Source organism: Siphateles boraxobius, unplaced genomic scaffold (assembly GCF_051911475.1).
Source record: "Siphateles boraxobius isolate OS27281-9 unplaced genomic scaffold, OSU_SipBor_1 30, whole genome shotgun sequence".
In the NCBI taxonomy this organism is placed as follows: Eukaryota; Metazoa; Chordata; class Actinopteri; order Cypriniformes; family Leuciscidae; genus Siphateles; species Siphateles boraxobius.
In genome coordinates, this window is record NW_027508920.1 from 14,397,999 (window position 1) to 14,419,807 (window position 21,809).

Sequence of the window (21,809 nt, forward strand, 5' to 3'; positions counted from 1 at the left end):
AAGCGCTCCGTATTGAGCCTATTACAAATAAAAGTATCCTTAAAAATAGAGGCCACACCGCCTCCCCTTCCCGTTTCTCGGGGAGTATTAAGAACTGCGAAATTGCTAGGTACCACTTCTCCAAAAATAGACATATCCCCAGCATTCAACCATGTTTCAGTAATAAATAAGAAATCTAAGTTTCGAGCTCTAACGAACTCATTTAAAATAAAAGTCTTATTTCTCAAAGAACGGACGTTCTTAAGTGCTAAAGCACACTAATGATTTCTGTACATTTATAAACATAACAGCATATTCCTCTCAGCAATAGTAAACATTCTTCCAGTAACATTAATAGTGTGTTTGTTCAAAGTTATCTGGTCTTTAATAATGTTCCAAAAACGTTAGCACAAGAACATTGTTTATAATATATTAATCATGGAACGTCTTTTTTTGATGAATCATGAAACGTTTTAGTTGGATGTTCGTATAACATATTTAAATGTTACTACTTGTTACAGATTGTTCAGAGAACATTCAAAAGTAACATTCTCATAATGTTTGCAAAATAATAAAAATGAATGTTCCCTTACCTTTTGCTTAAAGGGTAACTAAAGCCTAAAACAACTTTTTTTAGTTAATGATCGGTAAGACTGGGGCTTTATTAATGCTGTTCATTGATTTGAGTAAATTTTTTGACATTTGGGTATAAAAGTGTTTTAATTCGACAATATATGGTGTAAAAACATGCTGCCGTTCAGGTTGAACGGTGGCTACTGCAGTTGAATTTTCCTATTGGATGTTGTGGTACTGTGTGACGTAAACAGGCACCAGCTCATTACACCCTTGCCTACAGAGATACCCCTTTTCCACCAAAGCATTTTGAGAGCCGGTTCGGAGCCGGTGCCTACTGCCGAACAAGTTATTTGTGTTTCGACAGCCAAAGAACCGGTTCTCAGCCAGGAAAACTGGTTCCAAAGCGGCACCAACTCTTTGCTGTACTAGAACCAGAGAACCGTTCTTTTACCACGTCATGCTTACGTCGGCGGCGGGTTTAGATGTGTTCTAAACATATTTTCTGACCGCAAAGCCAGGAGAAACATTTGCAGAAACACAATGTAGTCCGCCATTGTAATTGTTATGCTTGAAGTTAACGCAAGCGTTTCTAGCTTTCTTTTTCTTTTATTTTTTTATTGAAAACATTATGTAAGCAAATAAGAAAACAGTCACTATATAGACCAAATAAACGGAAAGAAAAAAAGACACAAGACAGGGGTACATAACTAATCAGAAAAGATTATATACCAAAGGAAGAGATTAAAAGACTTACATATTTCAATTGTTTTTAAAGCCTTCTTGGTACACGAGTTAGAGATAATCCCTAAGTAATGTTGTACTTGCAAGTGTTTCTAGCTAAGACGTATGGCGACGTACACATACAGTGACGTAACGACGTCGTTCGCTGGGCGCTCTAGTCAGTGGAAAAACAAACAGGTTCTGAGAAGGTTCGCAAGTTGAACCAACTTTGAACCAGCACCAGTTCCGAACCAGTTCTTTTTTGGTGGGAAAGGGGTAAGAGACACGGCTCTCAGGTGCACGCCCCCCAACCCCCCCCTCCCCAAGCATCCCCAAGCCACAGCAGGCTACAGCATACATTACCCTAGTTATCTGTGGTTGGCCTGGTCGTGCGTCACTCAGAAAACAACAGGCCAATCAGAAGAGAGGCTCATGCATATTAATTAGACAGGCCAAAATCGACCTGTTCTTAGCAGAGCTCCTGAGAAAGGAGCTGTAAAAATATATTGAGATGGTTTTTGGTACTTATACCGCAAATATACATTCTTAAGGACATCAAAACCTAAAATAAACCTCCAGAAAGGTGTACAATATGGGACCTTTATAGTGAAGTATTTACTCTCGCTGGATGCCACCATGGCTGAGTTAGAAAGCTGAAAAAACGGAGGTAAGTAGGCAACAAGGCGCATTCAAATCCTTTGATCACATCTTAATCAAATCACAACAGATTCTACGGAGACCTTAAAGGGACATGGTGAAGGAAAAATATGAGATGAGAGGCAAAAATATATTTCAATGGTTTTGCGATCTTTTGCAATTATATAGTTGGGTAATTATATTGTATATAATTTGTGGGCATCATGGAGCCAGTATCAATAGGCGGCGTATTGAAATTGTCCCAATTTAGATTGGGGTCCAATTTTCACTATTAACTACGACTTTTGCCTCAATAAACTCCTAATTACTGCTTATTAATAGTTAGTAAGGTAGTTGGTAAATTTAGGTATTGGGTAGGATTAAGGAATGTAGATTATGGTCATGAATAATAAGGAATAAGGAATTAATAATAATGAATAATAATTCATAAATAATAATGAATTAAAATGTGCTTCTTTATAAGTACTAATAAACAGCCAATATCCTAGTAATATGCATGCTAAAAATCAACTAGTTTATAGTGAGAATTGGACCCTAAACTAAACTGTTACCTAAATTGCTTTTAAAAAGATGCTCGCTTTTGACTTTCACTTTTGAATTTGCGTTCATGCATACTCTGTGTATAGGGAATGGCGGTACCGTCCACACATTTTACAAGATAAGATATTGTTCAACGACGCTCAGAAAGCGTTATTCATTTTCCATGCCTTTCCGAATTTGGAATTTGGCTTCAGGCACATCCCTATTCAAGTGGCGTTCCATCACAATTCAGACTTTACCAGCTGATTGTAATTCACTATGACAATGTCAGGGTTCTGTCACTTCTCACTGGTTTATATCTTGGTTTGGTGACAGAGCTCTGACTTGTCTTTGTCATGTGTTTGTGTTTAGTCTGGTCTGTTGTGAGCACATGGCTTGTAATGTATTTCCTTGTGCCATGTGCTCTCCTGTCAATTGTCTAGCCCCGCCCATCTTATCTCATTATTGATTAATTTCCCCCACCTGCCTGCCTCGCTACCCTCTTATGTTTTTTTCCCTATTTAGTCTCCCTGTGTTTGCAGTCCTGTGCTGGTTCGTTGTCCAAGTTGTCCATGTTCCTTGTGTTTCCTGATCCTGCCTGATATCGTTCTCGTTTTCCCCCACGAGGGAGTTTTGTTTGTAATTTGTGTTTGTTTGTTGCTTAAATATTTACCCATTGTTTCTGCACTTGAGTCCTCGCACCTTAATCTATCCGTGACAGACAAAAGCTATAATATCATTTGCTTGCAGATTTTCTGCTTTGTTTGATATTTTGTAATCTGACCAATGTCATTCATAGATCTGATTCCCTATTTTCTCTTCTTATTTGCTACACTGTGTTCCAAATTATTAGGCAGAGTTACATATCAATATGAATTCAGTACAATAAACATTTAGAATTTAGTTTTTCAAAGAAAGTATTTTTGTCCATATCTTTTTAGAAAACTCAAATCAATCTAATCTATCATATTTTCATTTTTAAAAATAACCTACCTTTTACACTACCTTGGTATTGAATTAAAAAGAGCTAGTGCCACTTGGGTGTTTCTAATTCAGCTGCCGAAGGAGTGATAATAAATTCAACATCATTCTCTCTTTTTTGGAAATACTGTATTTTTTTCTTTTGCTATTAGAGCTGAAAACTCGTTCACCACAATAGACATTTACCCAACTATGACAACAACTGCTTCCGAGAACCCTGGAAATGTGAAAGAGTCCATATTTAAACCAGCTTCGTCAATTATGAAGCAATAATAACATTCTCAGGGAGTCAAGTGGCATGTCTCAAAATGGAACTGACATGCCTGACAACAGCAATTAGCTTGCTAATTAATTAGCGGCTTCTTAATATTTGCTTCACTGTCTCATTCTCACATCCTCTCTCTCTCTCTCCCTCTCTCCCTCCCCCCCTCCCTCTTGTTTTTGTATTTGTCTCTTACACACACACACACACACACACACACGCATGCATTCACTTACATAAAGAGCCGCATATGAATCTTAGAGAAGGGCTTATAGAGAGGCTGAGCTAGAGTGATGCATTCTGGGTAGTGGTAGAGATCAGTATTCATTAGAGAACTGCAGCTTGAACGGTCTTATGCCTGAGTTCTTCAGAACTATTTGTGGAAAGGCTCTTTGATCTGAGCAGCAGTCACATATTCAACTGGGTGTTTTATAATTAGCTTGGGTTCTTTGGAAGTTATTTGGCCTATGTCATGCTTTTTAAAGTTTTATTTCCAATATTAAAGGACCTTTTCCCTTCAGGCAAGATGAATGGCCATCTTTTTTTTACAGTAAAGGAAAAATCTCTTAATTTGCTCCACAAGTAATTTAATAGCATTCATGGCATGCAGTAACTTGGTGTTAAATTATGATACTAGATAAATTAAATAATTAACTAATTATGGCATTCAAACTTGTGAGATTTAAACATAATGAATCTTATTATTTTATTTTGACCAAATGTATCAAATTGTTGTGTGGTAGTGTAAAATGTAATCCTTCATAATAAAATAACTTCCCATTTCATTCAATGAATCACTTATCCATATGATGTTTCATCTGTTTCAACCTACCTGACATGTTCACATCATCTTCTCTAGGGGGCAGCAGAACATTTAACATAACCTACTTTCTGTGGCAGGCTTCAGTTTGATCTTTTGAAATGTTTACTGCTGCCTTTCATGCCTTATATAGTATCTCTTATCATTACATTATTAGAATCTCTTATTATTAAAGAGATGCCTTATATAGTATATCTTATTTATTTAATTAACTAAGCAGCCAGCAAACCCTTATGTGATAATTCTCTGAATCTATTAAAGTCCTCAATGACTGATCTTGGCATAAGCTATTTGGAATCAACACACGCTGATAAATTTATTTTTACTTAATTAAATGAAACTTATAATAGAGCTTTTCAATTCAGTCTGTGGTGTGGTTCTTTAAAATAGGTTGTATAGGTCATAACTAGTAAACCGTATACAATTAATCTGCAACCTGAGATGCAGGCCTAAATTTGAGTTGATTATTTATTTAATTTTTTTCAGAATTACAACAGGCCTCCAGTGATGGGGTTAGCGGTCCCTGTGGCGGTGCGGTTCTTGCAGCAAGGGAACCAAGAGCTGAGTAGAAACATGTCCAGCTACTTGTCACTGGCTGCCATTGCGAAAGCTGAACTCCTGACCCAACACACTGAGGCCATCACCTGCAGCGTGCTGACAGGTAGGGGTCCGACACAGGGTTTTGGGGGTGGCAGGCTTCAAGGTAGGTAACTAAAATAGCATAGACTGCACAAAATACTTTGTGCTCTGGGTCATGGTTTTACCATGTGCCACATGATACTGGATCAACATCCCTGTTGGTCCTGGAACATCATTCTTAAAAGGTTTTAGGCAGAGTACAAAGGAACTTAACAGTCACATTGTGTCCTAATTAAATACGGTGTGTTTGGGCATTTTAACATTGGCATATTTTCTTTGTTAGTTCGGTTCCTTTAGGCATATATAAACTCAGCAATCGCACATGAATCCGCACCAAGGAAATCGGTCTGAGACCATCTGAACATGGCGGTCTCGGTCCGCTTGAAATAAACTCTTGAGCAGTTTTCTTGTAGTGAGAAAGCAAACCCACATAATGGACCAACGAACCAGGTTGTATCACAATGCATAATTAATTACATATGTTATGTGAAAAGCAGCTGTGTTTGGTTTGCTAATGCTTCTCAAAATGGTCACACACCGGAACGAAAAGCGCAGCGCCGCGTCTAGGACAACTCACAGGTTTCACACACCAGATGTGCACATTCTATTGTCAGCTTGTGGTCAACATGATTTCCATTACACGAGAGTAGATGTTAAAACTTCATGCTGATTTGTACTCTGCTTTCGCCAAGATAAGCACCAACTAAGACGTAGCTTTACAGTAACCTATGCTTCATCCATTTACGCTTCTTTCCAAATGTTGATGTGAATCTCCTTCTGTCTGGTGTTAATAGCTGCAGTGTATTTGCACACACAACGGCTGCAACCACAGTGCGGTCCCCTCATGACAACCGTCTGGATTGAGCAGAGTAGGGGACATCTCTAGGGTCTTCAAGTCGGCACCTTCCGTCCTCAGTGTTTCGTTGACTAGCCCACGACACCTCAAGAGGGCTCGACAGTGACTCTGGCGTCCCAGAGTCACCCCCCTTCGTCCCCCACTCAACTCAGCCCAGCTTACTGACCTCTTCATCCCTCCTGCTCCTTTGACCTAACCACAATCTCTCACAACCTCTCCACAACCCGACCATACGCGCCAACCCGTTTGACTAAGGCTGTCGAGCCCCACTGCGGACGTTAAAGCGGTCAGTGGCAACGGTTCCGTATGGCATACTACCGCAAAACACAATATCTGTCCAAACACCAATCCTCATTCAGACGCTATTCAAAATCTTGCCACTCCACAAAGTGCCACTAACAGTTTTCTATTAAATCATATTATATTTGTCCCAATTCATCATATATGTAGTACATACTGATACATTTCGTTTTACATTCATAATTTTCAGCTTGAATAAAGTCTAAACATATGTAGTAAAAATGTAAAGGCCTAATAAATGTAGCCCTTTCTAATCTTTCATTTTGCTCTGTTGTGCCATTTTCCCCATACACTCACCTGAGTGCGAAAGTATATATGTTTGTCTGTCGTGATTACATTCACTGTTGTGTGCCTTCACCTATTGGAGGTACAGGTCTAGGGATGGTAATTGATAAGAATTTAACGATTCCGATTCCATTATCGATATTGCTTATCGATTCGATTCCTTATCGATTCTCATTGGGTGAGGGAATAAGTACAAATGTGTTTGTTTGTATTAACTCGCTTTAATATCTGATCAGAAGACACAGCACAGAGTATTAGTGGTTTGAACCTACACTGGTCTCATGGTTCGGGTTCGATTACGATTATCATGTCATCGATTCAGTTCAATTCGATATCTCGATGCATTACGATGCACTGCATCCAATTTTCAATTTTACTTCAAAAGTGATGTGTGCGTGCGCACGCGTGTGTGTGTGTGTGTGTTCGCCTGTTCGGGAAGTCGCAGTGACAGAAACAGTGACATTCCAGTTAAAGTTTCATGGGACTAAAGTCTGTTGATGCCATTAAGAAAATGAAATTCTGTCAAATCAATTTTGTTTTAAAGAAATGTTCATTTAAAAGCAGCACTCATTCATCAGTGTATAATGTTACCCTGAGACGCGCGCATCCGTCAAGGAGTCCGTTGTTGAAGACGATCATCCATTTATAATCACGCGTAACAACACTGAATACTTGTAATTTGACCATCGGGTGCGGATACCTAAATCAGATAACATTAGGGCGGGTAGATGATTTGTTTTTGGCTGCGGATCCTGGTGATATTGGAGCTCATGCTTACTCTAAAGCAGTCAGACTCTGCAGGCGTTATAACAGCTCGAGTGAACACGGCTGACGTGGTATTTCAAGTTAGTGGTATTACCTCCGGCATATTCTATTTGTGCGTGACATGAGCGCACACGCACTGTCTCTTCTCCAGGTCGTGCTTACCAGGTTGTTCATAAAAGCCGAAATGTGCCCAGATGTAGGCTTTTAAAGTAGTTGGAGCATTTTTAATTACTCACACTCGTGTCAAATGAATTGCATGCTGTGTGGCCAAATGTTCTCTTACGAGAGTATCTCTCGTACTGCGTAATATCTTACGCTATGGGAAAACCTCTTTTCCACGAGATATTGAAGCCAAAAATTATCCTTTAATTTTGATTAATGTAAACCGCTGTGCGGCAGCGTGCAGACATAGGCAAGACGGCTCGCGCGCCTATTGGCTGCCCTGCGGCAACAGCAGCAAGCCTATCGAGAGAGGCCCTGCGTGACGTGACATCCAATGGGGGTGCTTCGCGCCCATTTCTTCGCGTCCCGCCAGAATAGGCGTGGCCTTGGCCTATAAATACGCTCGACAGGCTGATACAAACTGATTTTCATCTCTTCAGCGAAGCACTACTGCATCGCTGGATCCGGAGTGAGAAGCCGCGCCGTCTGATAGTAAGCCTTCTGCGGGACGAGCCTTCGAGCCTGAAGCCGCTGGCCTTCACCTCGCCGCCTTCAGCCGCCGTACATGCTACGCTTTCCGGCGTTAATATCCTTTTTCACTGCTAGAGTGTGTGTTCGCCGTCGCGACTCACTCTCTCTCTCTCTCTCTCTCTCTCTCTTTATCTAAAAGAGCAGCGTCTTTTTGAAGACGCTTCGTTCCTGTGGAACTATTGCCATGGTGACTCTGAGGACTTGCCTGGCATTTTTTCTCCGAGTCTGCACTCCCGCCCGCTGTAGTGCCGTGCCGCAAATCGCCGTATTCAGCGGGTCCTCGAGCCTTCTCCAGCCCGTGAAAGCTCGCCGGTTCGCCCGCCAGCTTCACCAGCTTCAATCGAGTCGCTCACTGACGGACAGCGGCCGCCGCGTGCCGCCTCTTCCGCCATTAGTGACGACAAGATAGCTGCATCGGTAGAGGAGGCCAGCTATTGCCATGGTGAGTGAGACTCCCGCCCGCTGTAGTGCCGCGCCGCAAAGCGCCGTACTCAGCGGGTCCCCGATCCTTCTCCAGCCGTGAAAGCTCGCCGGTTCGCCCGCCAGCTTCACCAGCTTCAATCGAGTCGCTCACTGACGGACAACGGCCGCCGCGCGCCGCCGCTTCCGCCATTAATGACGACGAGATAGCTGCATCTGTAGAGGAGACCAGCTGCTATATCCCCGCGTTGGACAGTGAGGATTGGGCGAGCTCTGTGGATCTCCCCCTTCTGCCCGCGAGTCGTCAGGGAAACGGGCCAGCATCAAAACCGCGGCCAGTTTTCTTTACGTTATAAGAAAGCTACCCCGCCCCCGCGGGCATGCGTCACCGGCGAAATGAGGAAAGAGTGTATTTTTAGTCCCGCCGAGGCCGGACCAATCTCCATTTCTCAAACATTTGTCAGCTCCTCTTAGTTTGAGCGGCTGAAAATGTCAATATTGCAGCAATGAGCCTGTTGTATAACACGCACGCCTGCAAACAAACGCCAACACACACAAAACTGTGATGACGCTCTATTATGTAGTCGAGCTATTTTAGACTTTTGTCGTTTCCCCCTGTGGCTCAGTGGCGAAACCTACAGCCATCGCACGGGAGACCCGTGTTCGATCCCAGCTCTCGCAGCAGATAAAATTTGGTCTCGCCGCGGCCAGACTTGCACTGATAATTTTCGCTCGTTCAGTTCCAAGAAAATGTGACTGTTCCAGTGTATTTTGCAGTAAACAAGCCGGTACCATGGCCCGCTTGCCTGCACACAAATGCCGTTTCCACGGCGACCCAGAAAAATCATATAAGCAATGTATTTTCTGGTATTCCGGCCACAGCCGATGGTGTTATGAGTGTAATAAAAATGCCCACAGCCCAGTGTTCATTTCTACACACAAACACAGCCCGCCACAGTGCAGGGCTCGCACATATGAAATCGACTAATGTCAATTGTGCATTAAATGTAGTGAATGTGCCCACAACCCAGTGCCCACAAACACTACACACTGCATGTGCCACGTTTTCTGTAAAACGAAACCAACACACATACAGTCAGCTAAGACCCACAGTGTTTAAGTCTCGCCGCGGCCAAACTCCACCGAAACCTCTCGCTCGTTCAGTTCCAAACAATGTGACTGTTCCAGTGTATTTCGCAGTAAACAAGCCGGTACCACAGCCCGCTTGCCTGCACATTAACGCCATTTTTACGGCGACCCAGATAAATCCAATAAAGAGTGTATTTTCTGGTGTCCCGGCCATAGCCGATGGTGTTATGAGTGTTGTAAGAATGCCCACGTCACAGTGCCCATTCCCACACGCAGACACAGCCCGCCACAGTTCAGGGCTAGCACAAATAAAATCGACTCATGTCGATTGTGCAAACGTAGTGAATGTGCCCACGACACAGTGCCCACAAACACTACACAGTGCGTGTCCCACGGTTTCTGTAAAAACGAAACCAACACATATTCAGTCAGCGCAAGCCGACGGTGTTTTCAGTGCAGTAAATGTGCCCGCTGTCCCGCGCCCACATTCACTCACAGACACGCTGAACCCTACGGTGTTTGTCCCTCGTTCTCTCTCCACAATTTGTCATAGAGAAAGCGAGTGCGAACAGGCTGCCCGCCGTGATCGGCGCGCCCCCCGCCTCGCACACTTCAAACACAGTGTTCATGTCTCAGCACACCGAAGCTCTGCAGCCGCCGCTGTGCCGCGGCCAGAGCCCGGATATCATTCTGCCTCTAGCTATCCACGCGAATGCATGGGCAATGCTTCCCGGGGTATCAGAATGGGTGTTGAACACTATAAAGAGAGGCTATTCGCTACAGTTCGCTCGACGTCCCCGCCGTTGCACGGCACGTGTCGAAACCACGGTGGACAACGAAGTATCTCATCTACTTCGAACCGAAATAGCGAAACTACTGAGCAAAGGGGCCATAGAACCTTTATCTCAGGCTCAGAGCGAAGGGGGTGTATACAGCAGATATTTTCTGGTACCGAAAAAAGACGGGGGTCTCAGACCCATTCTAGATCTGCGACAATTGAACAAAGCGCTTCTGAAACGCAAGTTCAAAATGCTGACAACCAGCAAAATCCTCGCGCACGTGCGCCAGGGAGACTGGTTCATGTCAATAGATCTGAAAGACGCCTATTTCTAAATACAGATTGCGTCACGTCACAGGCGATTCTTGAGATTCGCCTTCGAGGGCCAGGCATATCAATACACAGTCCTACCGTTCGGCCTGTCCCCAGCACCCCGTATATTCACGAAGTACATGGACGCGGCTCTCGCACCCCTGAGACTTCAGGGCATGCGAATTTTGAACTACTTGGACGACTGGTTGATTCTAGCTCGATCACGATCAGAGCTCATAGAACACAAGACCGTTTTACTCGAGCATCTCGAGAATTTGGGTCTCACAGTCAATTGGGCGAAGAGTTCGCTCTCTCCCAGCCAGAAAATCTCTTTTCTGGGAACAGTGATGGACTTGCTGTCTATGACAGCACGTCTGTCGCCGGAGCGAGGACTGAACATTCAGCGCGCCGTGAAATCCTTCCGCCGCGGCTCTATAGTCCCGCTCAAACGGTTTCAGAAAATGCTGGGCCTCATGGCCTCAGCATCCTCATGACTTCAGCTGGGCCTGCTTCGCATACGCCCACTTTAGTTATGGCTGAAAGCACGAGTTCCGCCCGGGGCTTGGGCCGCTGGTCTGTTTCGCCTCAGGGTCGACAGGAAATGCGTCTCGGCTCTGAAACCTTGGAAAAAAGCCGACTGTTACCAGTCAGGCGTGAGTCTTGGGACTCCCTCGAGTGTGATGGTGGTGTCCACGGACGCCTCCACCTCGGGATGGGGAGCGCTGCTCGAGGGCAGACCGTTCTTTGGTCAGTGGTCAGAACGGGAGAAGCTCCTACACATAAACTGTCTAGAAATGCTGGCAGTAGACAACGCGCTAAGGCGCTTTTGTCCCCAGATAAAAGGCCGCCACGTCTTAGTCCGGTCGGACAACATGTCAGTGGTGGCGTACATAAATCACCAGGGCGGCGTCAGGTCCCGAAGCCTTTACAGGCTGACGAAACGCCTCCTGGACTGGGCTCAGCACAACCTGCTTTCACTGAAAGCAGCGCATGTGCCTGGTCACCTGAATCTGGGACCAGACAGACTGTCCAGAAACAATGTCCCAGCAGGGGAATGGTCGCTGCACCCGCAGGCGATCCAACTGCTGTGGGAGACATTCGGCAGAGCACAGGTAGACCTGTTCGCGTCCCAGGAAAACGCTCACTGTCCGAACTTTTTCTCCAAGAGCAGGGATGCGCTGGCCCACGTATGGCCCCGACGCCCACTCTATGCTTTTCCCCCCGTCTCGCTCCTGCCTCAAGTGCTGGAACGAATCAGGGAAAATGGATGCCCAGTGCTGCTCGTGGCTCCGCTATGGACGAACCAAACCTGGTTCCCAGTCCTGATGCAGCTGACCAGCACTGCCCCGTGGCCGATACCGGTGAGGAGAGACCTCCTCTCTCAGGCAAAGGGCTCGATTTGGCATCCTCGCCCGGAGTTATGGTCCCTACATATGTGGGCCATCAACGGGTACCCGCTAACCTCCCGGAGGGAGTGTTAAACAAGATCACGCAGGCTAGGGCCCCGTCTACTAGACGGCTCTACTCCTGGAAATGGTCAGTGTTCTCTACCTGGTGTCAAGCTCAGGGCTTTTCACCCGTAGACTGCGGGGTTACAGAAGTGCTCTCCTTCCTACAGGAGCTGCTGGATAAGGGTAGAACCCCGTCCACGCTCAAAGTATACGTGGCGGCCATAACGGCGTTTGCAAAACCGACGTCTGGCCAGTCACTGGGGAAAAACGACCTCGTCGTGCGATTCCTCAGGGGAGCTCGGAGGCTGAATCCTTCCAGACCTCCCTCAGTCCCTATGTGGGACATTTCTACGGTTCTGGAAGCCCTGAGAGGTGCCCCATTCGAGCCAATCCATTTGTCAGACATAAAGCACCTGTCTTTCAAAACGGTATTTCTTGTGGCTCTTGCTTCAATAAAGCGTGTGGGGGACTTACAAGCGCTTTCAGTAAGCGCGTCCTGTATGGAGTGTGGGCCTAATGACTCAAAAGTCATACTCAAACCAAGGCACGGGTACGTGTCAAAATCCCTCAACACACCGTTCAGGGCCCAGGTTATTTCCCTGTGCACCCTCCCGGTGAACAATGAGGAGGCGGATGCTAATCTCCTTTGCCCCATCAGGGCGCTGAGAGCTTATGTGTCCCGCTCGTCTGTCTTCAGGCAGACCGAGCAGCTCTTTGTTTTGTTTGGCGGACACTCCAAGGGACTGGCCGCATCAAAACAGAGCCTATCCAGATGGATAGTCGATGCCATAGCGCTGGCTTACACTTCTAAGGGCCTGCAGTGTCCTTTGGGTGTCAGAGCGCACTCCACGAGAGGCGTGGCCTCTTCGTGGGCGTGGTCTAGTGGGATTTCCTTGCATGATATCTGTATGGCGGCGGGCTGGGCCTCGCCGTCTACATTTATAAGGTTCTATAACCTAGAGGTTCCCGCCTTACAGGCCAAGCTGCTGTCGGTCTAGAATTCAGTACTATCTGTCCCGCTGCGCCGGTGCAGAATGCTGAGTTTTGATTGAGTATCGCTCACTGATCGATGGAACAGCTCCATGGGTGTTGAATAGCCCGTACTTTTGCCCAGTTCAGGCTGAACGCGTTCACCCTGTCTGCGGGATATACTGTTGACATAACTAGCTCCTATGGGATGCTATTTAATGGGGAATGATGCTGGTAGCCTCTCTTCTCCGACTCTCTGTGAGTCTACGGTGATTATGCACTATATGAGCCCTGGGCTACTGCCCTTGGGACTTTGGTGTCGGATCCCAGTACGCACGGCGTCTTACATTGTGTTCCCCATAGCGTAAGATATTACGCAGTACGAGAGATACTCTCGTAAGAGAACGTACTCGGTTACTAACGTAACCTCGGTTCTCTCTAGAGAGGGAACGAGTACTGCGTATCTTGCCGTGCATACAACAGCGCTGGTTCGCTTCAGCGATGAAAACCAGTTTGTATCAGCCTGTCGAGCGTATTTATAGGCCAAGGCCACGCCTATTCTGGCGGGACGCGAAGAAATGGGCGCGAAGCACCCCCATATGATGTCACGTCACGCAGGGCCTCTCTCGATAGGCTTGCTGCTGTTGCCGCAGGGCAGCCAATAGGCGCGCGAGCCGTCTTGCCTATGTCTGCACGCTGCCGCACAGCGTTTTACATTAATCAAAATTAAAGGATAATTTTTGGCTTCAAAATCTCGTGGAAAAGAGGTTTTCCCATAGCGTTAGATATTACGCAGTACTCCTTCCCTCTCTAGAGAGAACCGAGGTTACGTTAGTAACCGAGTACGTTTCTGCATATTGGAGGTAGTTCCCTTTGACGAAATTGAAATTTTACAAGTGTTGCAAGTGACCGTATTGTCGTCTTTTCGCGTGAAATATAACCAAAACAACGTAGCGCGTGTGTGACGTCATGACACATTTGCAACGAGCGGAACCGATAAGAGGAATCGTTAAGCAAGCATGCTAACGGTTCCAAGGATTCGGTTCACTGGGCAACGGTTCTGAAGAAGAACCGGTTCTCGATTCCCATCCCTATACAGGTCACAACACACTTTAGAGTTATTTCAATAGCATGGGGTAGCGTAGCGATAACCAAAAGTACGACTAAAAAGTCAATGAAGTAGGGAAATACCCTGAATTATAAGCCACAAATCTGATAATCTTCAAAGATAAAATACTGAAATCAGCATTGAGGAAGATTGCTGATGTTACTGGATTTTTCTCATGAGATTCTCAATTATCGTACGCCCTGAGGTAAAATGTTCAGTTAACTGATGATAGCAACGATGGTATTTAATTGTGCTTTATCTTAATTTCATAATGTCCTTAAACATAACAATATTGTTGACCACAATCTGACAATAGAACGCTGCGCTTCTCGTCCGGTGTGCGACCGCCTTAAGACTCGTGTAATTAATTGTTAGGGTTATGGCTGTGTTTGCTTGACAAGAATATTGTTCCAGGACCAACAACAGATGTTGATCCAGGAACATGTCCTAGTTGGCAAAGTCACCGTCACTGTGTGCTATGTTTGATTACGCAATAGAAAACAATGGTGAGTCATGGAAGGTATAAAACCATCATATTCCCCATGATTCAGTGCTTTCGGGGACTTGCACCTCATTGCCTTTGTTTTAATTAGCGAAGCAGTCCTTTTTTGGCTTTAAAAGAATATACACGCACATACACACGACCAATGACTGTTTAGTTTCCACAGCACTAATGTGCCACCCACAGCATCGGCGTAGTGTAGATGGCGTGTGGTCTTCCTGGCCCATAGTGTGTGGTTATGGTTTCTAGTCTCAAAACCACACAGTTAAATGGATCATTTGAGACATCCACAATGAAGCAAACTTTATTACAATCATTGTTCTTAAAAATTGACATGTTATTCAATGCTTTATGAATTTAAGATTTGCATTTTTTTAAAGAGTTGGTCCATGAAATGAGGAATGGATGGTAAATTTGACCTAGTGTTTGTGCCAAAATACACTCACATCTCAGCTGTTCAAACATCCACTCACACAAATTGTTGCCCATCGATGATAAAGACTTGATTGGTGTGGGTCTACTTATTGTGTTGAAACTGCCATTAAGGAAGGGTCCGTCTGGGAGATCTTTGGCCAGGGCCATCAGAGGCAAAGAACAAACATGGCTTCATTAGGGAATTGTGTGGTCAAATTTACATTGACCTAAACTCATTTTCATATAATTTGGTTTAGCCTAAGGACAACCGTTTTGTAATTGACTTCTAACTGAGCCACAGAATAAATACCGAAATATTTTAAAATGTTATCTTCAACACGATCAAGCAATACCAACAAAACATAAGGAAATAAACTAGATAAAAATCTACTTTTTTTTACATTTCTTATGGTTGAATAATTAAAATTGTACTTTAGGACAGCTACAAGAAAAAGGACCTTTAAAAGGGGTCCCCCAAGAAACTTTGTTTTGGATGTAGTGGATCATCTGGTATGTTTATTTCACAGGGGGAAGGTGATAAATAGTTTTTTTTTTTTTTGGCTATCTTCTTAAAGTCTGGTATATGCTAATTTGTCAGCTTCTTCTGGCCAGAAAATGCCCATTTAGAGCTCACAAGCTACCAGGCTGATATGAAGGCTTATGTGAAAGAAAAAAAATCATTTAGCAATGTTTGTAACACAACTATCACATGTTGTGATACATTTTTTGTGACCATGGCATTTTAAACAATCACAAAAGCACATCCTGTCAGACTCTAGAGTAGGGAGTGACTCTGTGGCGAGCGAGTTGGACGAGGCCGGTGGTGTTATTACTGATGAGTGCCACCCGCGCGACACACCGGTCTCGTATCTCTCACTGAGGAGCGGAAGCATAAAAGGAGGAGCGACGACAGTGGAGATCGAGAGAGGCCAGGCCTGGACTTGTGTTTGTTTTGTTATGTGTGACAGCAGTCGTCCCGTGAGGGGCTGCTGTCTTTTTCTTTTATTTTGTATTTGTTTATTTATTTATTATATTATAAGTTTATTAAATATTATAAGTTTATTAAATGTTCGCCGGTTCCCGTCTCCTTCTTCTCATAACATCTAAACTGCATTACAGACTCCCTCAGCATTTTTCCTTGACTTCCTGATTCAGTCTCTTTACCCCACATTATGAAAGCAGTTACCAAAGATCTCCGATATTTTTTTTGTTTAACAAATGAAATATTATCCGTCCAGTGGATAACCATCCAGTCATGCCACAGTGGTTTATGGAGAGGTCCCTCATTCTACTTTCTACATTCTACTTCTTCATTTAACATTCTGTTTCTTGCCAACACAAAAAAAGCATTGCCTCAGCTGAAGAAGGACCCTCTTGGGCTTTAATTTGTATTATTCAACTGTTGATGGGGGTTTGAGATCTAAATGAAGTGTATTGTCTTAAAACTGGGCTTGCTGTTTGACCATCATGTCTGTCCAAGAATGGGTTACGTAACTCTCAATTGTGAAACTGTCATGACAATTTCCAGTCAACAGTGGCCTAAGTTTTTGAACCCTGAAGTACTGTCAAAAATTGTCTAACCACTGCAGTGAGGCAGTTTGCACTGATATGCTTAGGTTTCCATATGCCTTATGCATTGTGTATATTGTCAGGACTAAGATGATTACATCTTGTACCATAGCAGCACTCTAGTGGGCTGAGTGGGAAGAGAAAGCCGATACACGAGTAAGCAGAACCTCTGGGTTGAATCCAACCTGCACTAGAGATAGAAAACAGAGCATTTACCCTACTCATCCTTTCTTAAAAGTAAAATGACAGCACAGGACAACCTACATTTCTTCATTTCCCTGCCGTAATTTGACATGACTCATTATGATACTTGGTTTAACTTACAGTAATAGTCAGTTATGGGTCTTCATTTCCAGTATAAGCATGTTAAGTTTTGTGGTTTCTCCATCTGCCATGCATTATAGCAGAGCAACTACAGAGGCCCAGCTAACAGGATTATTAGAACTTAATAGCTCAGCATCGTCCTTCCTCAAGCCTCCCATTGGGGTCTGTCTCTTAATCAGTCTCCTTTCCCCTTCTCTCATTAACACCACCCTGGTCCTACTTGCCTCGGGTTCACAGAGAACCGATAAAGTGCAACCTATTCCCAGTCCATGAAGCAGGAAGTGGGGTGAGGTAAGAGGGTTCAGGTTAGGTTTTGTGGGGTACCTTTGAGGGGTTTTAAACACTGAACACTGCAAAAGGAAGGGTAAAGCAATGATTCATAGAAACAACAACTTCATTGGTACAGCGATTAGATTACAATTTCATGGTCTGTTTAGTGCTCAGGCCAGGCTCCATGGAATTCAAAGGCTGTGTCTGAAATCGCACACGCTCTTGAGTAGGTTCTTATTTTGAATAAGTTATTACTTCACGGCCACTTATAAAGTATGTTCTATATAGTATGTGTAGTATGACTGTAATCTGGACGTATTACATTTGCCGTGTTCCCCTTACCGCGTCACCGACACCGACATCAAATGCACACTTCAGAATCTTGACGGAAGAAGTGGGTCATCTGGGTACTTTCTGCTTACTCGTTGATGAGTACTGTGAATTCGAACATACTTCTTTTGTTGCATACTGTTTTTAGCCTACTATATAGTAGGGAATTATAGGATTATGGATGCAGCCTAACATTTAGAATGGTAAGTAAAGAACACAATGACCAGCTTGACTTCAGCAATGACTTGTTGGCTACCATAATGAATTTCCACACTGATCAAGGCTGGTAATTACTTGTCAGTACTGGTGTACTAGTTTAGTCTTGTGGTTCATAAGAAATACTTCTATCGTCCTAATTGACCAAGGTAAGGTTTCTATAGTTAAGCAAGTTTAGTAGGCTTGTTGTGGCATGCTGGTCTTTTCAGCAGGACAGGCAACTGCTTGTACAATCATTTAGTCTCTTTAAAACATTTTTGATGAGCTGTGTAGATGTCTCGCCATGAGTATGTAGCTGCCTCAACACAGGGGTTTTGTGTTAAAGTAATGTCGGAGGTACGATGTGAGTATTTGTAATGGTCTGGAGTGTGTTAGAGGCAGAGCTCCCCTGGTGTGTACACTCACTACAGGAGCAGGAAAGCCAGAGGTAGAAAAGAGCATCTTTGAAACATTAAAGGTTTTGAATGGCTCACAAACTCCCTCTAGCAATGCTCATTATTAGTAATATCCTTTCAAGAATGCATTCTCCCTACCACCATCTGGATCCACTAATCAGTCTGAGGCCTGAGTGTTTTCTGCTAAGCCAATGATTTGTTACTCTTTTACACTGACCCGTGACCAGTGTCATCCAGGTCTTTGGTTATGTTGTATGTTATAAATGTAAAATACCAGACACTCAGTGTGGCCCATGCTGTTTTCTCATGGTTTCAATTAACTGATTACTTGAATACTCTACACTTAATGTACATGACTCATCATGATCACAAAAGTTCATAATCATTATAAAAATGTATTTACTTCCTCTGTGTCTGAAATAACTTGCCTTTTTTGTCAATGTGGTAAAGGTTGTTGTGTGTGTGAATATAATGTTTATCTCAGTGTGGAAGTAAAATGGTTTTTGAATGTTATTTAATGTTGACATTAACTAATAGGTCGCTATTATAAGTTTTTTTACTTTCTAAAAAAAGTAACCACAGAAGAGATATTGAAACGCATAGAGCAGATTTACTGGCCCTGTTTCATATGCTGTGTTAAGTTGTGGTCACATGGAATACCAAAATTTCAACAATATTTTGTTGGCAAAATATCATCATTTTGTAATGTCAATAGTGTAGTGAGCACAGCGCAGACATAAGTAACTTTCAGGGCGAAACAGTTGTTGTTGGTCAACGCAGGTCAATCCGCCTGACCAACTTAGATCCATTGCGTATTCTACGTATTGAAATCTTTCTTCTTCATATATTTGAAATTACAGATGGCATGAATTCCTAATGAAATGTCTGGGTTGCACCCACAAAAATTTGCCTAACAACAGTAAATGTGAATATACCTTTAAACTGCTGTGGTTACTATCTGAGTCCAAACTTTCATAGTGGTTAACTCATGATCATTTTTCTGTAACTTAAAATGACGAATGGAACAACCTATGGTACAGCTATGACAGGTGTGTCATTTTGGACACCCTGCTCAATTTTAATCAAAGAATGATTTAGCAAATTGGATATGGTATGATAAAACATCATTGAATCATGATATATGAATGACACTTTACAGTTAACCCAGCTAACAAAAATATGTTTTGCTAACATTGCCATTAAGTTATAAAAATGCTATTTTTAGACATTTTAGACAGCGCCCAAATACTAAATTAAGTTCTCTTTCACTCTTCTAATTCACACAGAATTATATCAAAATGGCAGTTATGTTTTAAATGAACATAAACCGATAAGAAATAAAACATTTGTGTACCAGTATATTGGATCCATGCAGCTCTTAAAGTGAAAGCAGCCTAATATTCCTGCTGTGCTGTCTGTGTATTAATGTTAATCAAACAACAATAGAAAAAAATTGCTCACTACTCTTGACTAAATAATTTTTGTAACTTTAATAAGGATTTATGTATATATATATATATATATATATATATATATATATATATATATATATATATATATATATATATATATATATATTTCAGTTACATTTAAGAAATATGAAGATACATTTTTAGCTCTGACTAATGTGGATCGTAACTTTGGCCACCCCTGAAATGGGTCATACCATTAATATTACCTGAGCAGTTGAATTAAATACACTACAAAACCACGCTCATTCAGGGACATGCATTTATTGCACAGACAAAAAACAGAATATGTTTAAAATGCCAGTATTGCTGTAAGAGAAGAGGACGGTTTTGTTGAGCACAGTTCAGCAAGTCCTCTTTTATGCTGTTAAACTGAAATTAAGCATAGTTTCTGCCAATCAATTGCATGTGAAATTCGCTGTATTGGTAGGTGTGTTTTTAAATATATACAGGTCCTTCTCAAAAAATTAGCATATTGTGATAAAGTTCATTATTTTCCAGAATGTAATGATAAAAATTAAACTTTCATATATTTTAGATTCATTGCACACCAACTGAAATATTTCAGGTCTTTTATTGTTTTAATACTGATGATTTTGGCATACAGCTCATGAAAACCCAAAATTCCTGTCTCAAAAAATTAGCATATCATGAAAAGGGTCTCTAAACGAGCTATTAACCTAATCATCTGAATCAACTAATTAACTCTAAACACCTGCAAAAGATTCCTGAGGCTTTTAAAAACTCCGAGCCTGTTTCATTACTCAAAACCGCAATCATGGGTAAGACTGGCGACCTGACTGCTGTCCAGAAGGCCATCATTGACACCCTCAAGCAAGAGGGTAAGACACAGAAAGAAATTTCTGAACAAATAGGCTGTTCCCAGAGTGCTGTATCAAGGCACCTCAGTGGGAAGTCTGTGGGAAGGAAAAAGTGTGGCAAAAAACGTTGCTCAACGGAACAGGCAAGATTGTGGAGAAGGACCGATTCCAGACCTTGGGGGACCTGCGGAAGCAGTGGACTGAGTCTGGAGTAGAAACATCCAGAGCCACCGTGCACAGGCGTGTGCAGGAAATGGGCTACAGGTGCTGCATTCCCCAGGTCAAGCCACTTTTCAACCAGAAACAGCGGCAGAAGCGCCTGACCTGGGCTACAGAGAAGCAGCACTGGACTGTTGCTCAGTGGTCCAAAGTACTTTTTTCGGATGAAAGCAAATTTTGCATGTCATTCGGAATTCAAGGTGCCAGAGTCTGGAGGAAGACTGGGGAGAAGGAAATGCCAAAATGCCTGAAGTCCAGTGTCAAGTACCCACAGTCAGTGATGGTCTGGGGTGCCATGTCAGCTGCTGGTGTTGGTCCACTGTGTTTTATCAAGGGCAGGGTCAATGCAGCTAGCTATCAGGAGATTTTGGAGCACCTCATGCTTCCATCTGATTTCATTTTTCAGCACGACCTGGCACCTGCTCACAGTGCCAAAACCATTGGTAAATGGTTTACTGACCATGGTATTACTGTGCTCAATTGGCCTGCCAACTCTCCTGACCTGAACCCCATAGAGAATCTGTGTGATATTATGAAGAGAAAGTTGAGAGACGCAAGACCCAACACTCTGGATGAGCTTAAGGCCGCTATCGAAGCATCCTGGGCCTCCATAACACCTCAGCAGTGCCACAGGCTGATTGCCTCCATGCCACGCCGCATTGAAGCAGTCATTTCTGCAAAAGGATTCCCGACCAAGCATTGAGTGCATAACTGAACATAATTATTTGAAGGTTGACCTTTTTTTGTATTAAAAACACTTGTTTTATTGGTCGGATGAAATATGCTAATTTTTTGAGATAGGAATTTTGGGTTTTCATGAGCTGTATGCCAAAATCATCAGTATTAAAACAATAAAAGACCTGAAATATTTCAGTTGGTGTGCAATTAATCTAAAATAGTGATCGACCGATATTGATTTTTTATAACCGATACGGATACTGATTATTTGCATGTTTATGCGCCCGATAACCGATATGCAGAACCGATCTTTATTTACTGTTATACTTCTGTTTTTGACACAATTATTACAACACAAATTAACTGAACAAACCATTTTATTTATAAAAATCACTCCCTCCTTGCATACAAAACAAAAAAAAA

The 21,809-nt window shown here is 43.1% G+C and overlaps 1 protein-coding gene across 2 annotated transcripts in view; it reads left to right on the forward strand.

The window, feature by feature from the left end:
* Window positions 1-21,809, forward strand: part of veph1 (ventricular zone expressed PH domain-containing 1) — a 208,789-nt gene that overhangs the window by 51,860 nt on the left and 135,120 nt on the right. For both annotated transcript variants that reach the window (XR_013210475.1, XM_077248327.1), the window contains exon 4: window positions 5,001-5,175. Coding sequence is in view for 1 of the 2 variants with exons in the window: in XM_077248327.1 (XP_077104442.1) it covers window positions 5,001-5,175 (175 nt within the window). In the remaining variant the exon portion in view is untranslated. The remainder of the gene's footprint in view (window positions 1-5,000; window positions 5,176-21,809) is intronic.